This window comes from Ctenopharyngodon idella, chromosome 8 (assembly GCF_019924925.1).
Source record: "Ctenopharyngodon idella isolate HZGC_01 chromosome 8, HZGC01, whole genome shotgun sequence".
Classification (NCBI taxonomy): Eukaryota; Metazoa; Chordata; class Actinopteri; order Cypriniformes; family Xenocyprididae; genus Ctenopharyngodon; species Ctenopharyngodon idella.
Window position 1 is genome coordinate 33,749,325 of NC_067227.1, and position 4,188 is coordinate 33,753,512.

Below are 4,188 nucleotides of genomic sequence, written 5' to 3' on the forward strand. Positions count from 1 at the left end.
TTGTTCAGACTCATGTTGTGTTCAGACTCGCACGTCAACTCAACGCACATGCGCGAGTGTTCACGAGAGCTTCACGACGCATGCGTGTTGTTCAGACTCGTGTTCAGACTCGCATGTCAGCTCAATGCACATGCGCGAGTGTTCACGAGAGCTTCACGATGCATGCGTGTTGTTCAGACTCATGTTGTGTTCAGACTCACACGTCAACTCAACGCACATGCACGAGTGTTCACGAGAGCTTCGCGACACATGCGTGTTGTTCAGACATGTTGTGTTCAGATTTGCGTCAACTCAACGCACATGCACGAGTGTTCACGAGAGCTTCACGACGAATGCGTGTTGTGATCATGTGAGAGCTGGCATTGTTGCATGAACATGCTTTGGATAATATTATTTTGTAAATAAAGTGGTAAATTATGTTTTTTTTGACAAACAAATCACTCACGTTGCTTCATTAAATTGAGTTTAAGCCACTTGAGTCACATGGAGTACTTTAATGATGTCATTCCTACCTTTCTGGACCTTGGAGTGGTAGTTGCGTTGGATCTCCATGGAGGGACAGAAACCTCTCAGACTTCATCAAAAAGATCTTAATTTGTGTTCTGAAGATGAACGAAGGTCTTACGGATGTGAAATGACACAAGGGTGAGTAATTAATGACAGAATTTTCATTTTTAGGTGAACTAACCCTTTAATAATGTTCTCAAAATGTTAGCACAAAAATATTATTTATGGAAGGTTTTTTTCTGAAACATTTTAGTCAGATGTTCGTTTAATGTTTTTTAAATGTTACTACTTGTTTCAGAACGTTCAGAGAACATTCAAAAGTAACATTCCCACAATGTTTGAAGAATGGAATGCTCCTTTATCATTCACATAACTGGACGTTTTGAACATTCAGGGAACATTCAGAAATAACATAACTTAATGAGAGCGTTAGAAAAACGTTCTTAAAACTCATTTTTGTTAGCTGGTATTAGATGCATCAGTTGAAAGTTCAGATCATAATACTGCAGTATAATTTTCACAGATATACAGATATTGGCTTTATTTTGCACAGATGATCGGTGATAAACAGCAGGTGATGTTGATGTTTGCTGGACCTTTGAGAGAATCCTGCCTCAGTGTCTGTGAAGAGAAGGACTGGATGTGACTCTCTTTAGTATCTTGACATGTGACACATGAGGAAAGTGCAGAAACGGTACTCACGGGGTCATGGTGCAGCCGGACACATGAGCGTAGTTGCCGGTGTAGTGAACGTCACAGCGAACGTTGTTATTGCTGAAGTCTGACTCTGACACCTGGAAGCCTGGGTTTACTGTAACCTGGAATAAAAACCATCAAAACCTCTCAGACCTGAAGAAGACCAGCGGTCCTTACAGACTCATGTCTGAGGTGTCTGACCTTGAGGACGTATCGTCCAGGCTGAACGTCTGTAATATCGATCCACTGACAGTCGATGTCTGCGCTGTAGGTGTCGTAACATCCAGGACTCAAACCCTACGGCGTCAGAGTAATTATAACATGAAACTGTCTCTGTCATTTCAGTTGCGGTTGGCGCTCGCAACAGTAATTACGCACCTGCGTGTGGGACGTGCAGGCGTAGCGGCGGTAGTATCCCGGGTCGCAGGACGTGTCCTCCAGACAGAAACTGGCTTTATGACCCTCCGCTACTCTCTGCTGTGTGCTGGAGTCCAGCAGGTCGTAATGGCTGAACTCATTCATGCTGTGATAGTGACTGAAATACACAACAAACATTCGTCTGTTCTGTAGAGAATCACATTCTGAGCAATCCACCGTGAATTATACAGATGCTTTCTTTTCCCTGCAACCTGATTTTGAGTCATATTTGTTATTTATAACATATTTCTTTCAGCAGCTTCAATTGAAACCACATCACAGCAATGTTAACATGTTTTCTGTCCTTTATGTACTTTAACTTCACCATCACGTGCCACTTTAACAGTTATTCAATCAAAAACGGCATGTAGTGTGTGTGGTTTTCTTCACTTGTGACAGGTGTGCCATTCCCAGGCGTATCGCGGTCTGCTGGGCAGGAAGTCTGCGGTTCCCTGGTTCTTCACGCGCTGCGGGAACCTCAGCAGAACCCTGGTGTCGTAGTCTCGCGCGTTTGCGGCCGAACTGAGGGATGCATAAGGAGATTTTCAGGGAAAAAAAATTTGATTCCCCAAAGTACCTTTCAGTGATCCGTTCTTAAAGAACCTTAGTGTAGAAGAACAATTTAATAATCTAAAGAACATTTTGTGGAATGGAAAGGTTCCATGGATGTTAAAGGTTCGATAAAGAAGCTTAATCTTTAAGAGTTCATCATCATCATCGGTTATATTCAATGTGAATTGAGAGCAAACTGAAGATCAGACGGACCTCGCCAGGCAGTTCTCCTCCGCAGCACATCTGAGGTTGTACATCGGAACTCTCTGGACGTATGTGGACACCTGGATCATGTAGGGATCCACCACCAGATCCGGCAGACCTAATAATAATAATTATCAAAAATTATGTTGTGAAAACGTTATTTCTGAATGTTCTCTGGACATTCAAAACGTCAGTTTTTTCTTGGTTATTTGAACGTTAGAGAAAACATAAAGAGAATGTTTTCTTCTCTGTTCTTTAAACATTATGGGAACGTTACTTGAATGTTCTCTGAACGTTCTGAAACAAGTAGTAATATTTAAAAAACGTTAGACGAACATCCAAATAAAATGTTTCAGAAAAAAAGTTCTATGAACAATGTATAAATAAAGTTTTTGTGCAAAAGTTTTGAGATCATTGATAACTTTGAATGGAAGTTACTGAAAAAACCTTCTCAGAACGTTAGATTTCTTACCATTCTGGAAGTATCTGGTTCCATGGCCGTTATTCCTCTGCGTGCTTCTTTGTCTCGGTCTGTAGTACGAGTCGTAGTAGTTGTAGTATGGATTGTGGGGACTGTTCCTGACGGATTTGTAGGGATCGTACGGGTCGTCGGACACCATCCTCTCATCACCCGAGCTCGCGTTCCGACCGTCTCTGATCACGGCATCCGGTGCAGGTGCTCCTCGGTTCACCGGCGGCACGTACTCAGATCCGCGACTCAGCAGATTATACACGCGCCCATTATTCGTCCATCGCGTCCGCGCGCGCAGCGCACCTGCCTGTTGCGCGCGAGCCGCCGCTCTCGATCCGGCGTGCAACTGAGAGAAAACCGTCGGAACGCAACCACAAACACACAAGAACAGCAGAACGACACCTCCGCGGGCCATGCGCTCCATAATACATGCAGAACTAGCGGCGTTTATGCGAGAAAGCGCGCGTGACACTCTGTGAAGATCAGCGCGCGATGAGGAGGAGCTGATGAAGCCGCTGCACGTGCATCTTTTACAGTTTCTGGATCAGTTTCAGAGTTACACAAGTGACACTTCGTAACATCATCAGCTCCACACAGATTTCACAACAACTGCATGACATGAATACAATAAAACAAACTATAGAGTTCATTAAAGACGAGTTCAAGTTATATAGCGCTTTTTACAATATAACAGGGAAATTATGCAAAATCATTGCATCTTCACAATGCAATGATTTATTAATAATAGTAAAGTGAGAGTTCACCCAAAAATCATCATTCTGTCATCATTTACTCGCAGTCATGTTCTTCCAAACCAAAAGATATTTTGAGATCATACAATGGAAGTCAATGATAACCAAAACTGCGTTCTTATCTTCTTTTGTTCATTTTTGGGTAAAATGAACCCAAAATAGGTTGGAAATTACAAATCAGACACATAATTACTAGAGGCAACAATAATAATCAAAAGGTGAACATTTATTAATAAACAATTTAATAAATGTTAATTGTTTAATAATTATTCATTAAACTTATTAATAAATAATAATTTCTAACATGTTTTAGGTTCATTTTAAGCAAGAAATACAGTAATTTTGGCTAAACTGGTTAATTGGTTGGGCAAACATTTAACCAATTCACTGGGTTAAAACAACCCAATCGCTGGGTTAAAACATCCAAATCGCTGGGTTAAAACATCCCAATCGCTGGGTTAAAACATCCCAATCGCTGGGTTAAAACAACCCAATCGTTGGGTTAAAACAACCCAATCGCCGGGTTAAAACATCCCAATTGCTGGGTTAAAACAACCCAATCGCTGGGTTAAAACATCTCACTGGGTT

At 41.7% G+C, this 4,188-nt stretch overlaps 1 protein-coding gene across 2 annotated transcripts; it reads right to left on the reverse strand.

Moving 5' to 3' along the window:
- Positions 1 to 744: 744 nt before the first annotated feature.
- Positions 745 to 3,333, reverse strand: LOC127517333 (protein-lysine 6-oxidase). 2 transcript variants are annotated; one of them, XM_051902797.1, is made up of 7 exons: positions 2,849 to 3,333; positions 2,386 to 2,494; positions 2,011 to 2,142; positions 1,582 to 1,738; positions 1,405 to 1,500; positions 1,210 to 1,325; positions 745 to 1,128 (listed from the first exon to the last, which is right to left on the reverse strand). In XM_051902797.1, exons 1-7 carry the CDS (start codon positions 3,270 to 3,272, stop codon positions 1,122 to 1,124), a joined length of 1,041 nt encoding a protein of 346 aa, XP_051758757.1. In that variant the 5' UTR covers positions 3,273 to 3,333; the 3' UTR covers positions 745 to 1,121. The 2 variants fall into 2 exon arrangements, with proteins under 2 accessions (XP_051758757.1, XP_051758758.1); XM_051902798.1 differs by lacking the exon at positions 745 to 1,128 and having other exon boundaries at positions 1,206 to 1,325.
- Positions 3,334 to 4,188: the final 855 nt, after the last annotated feature.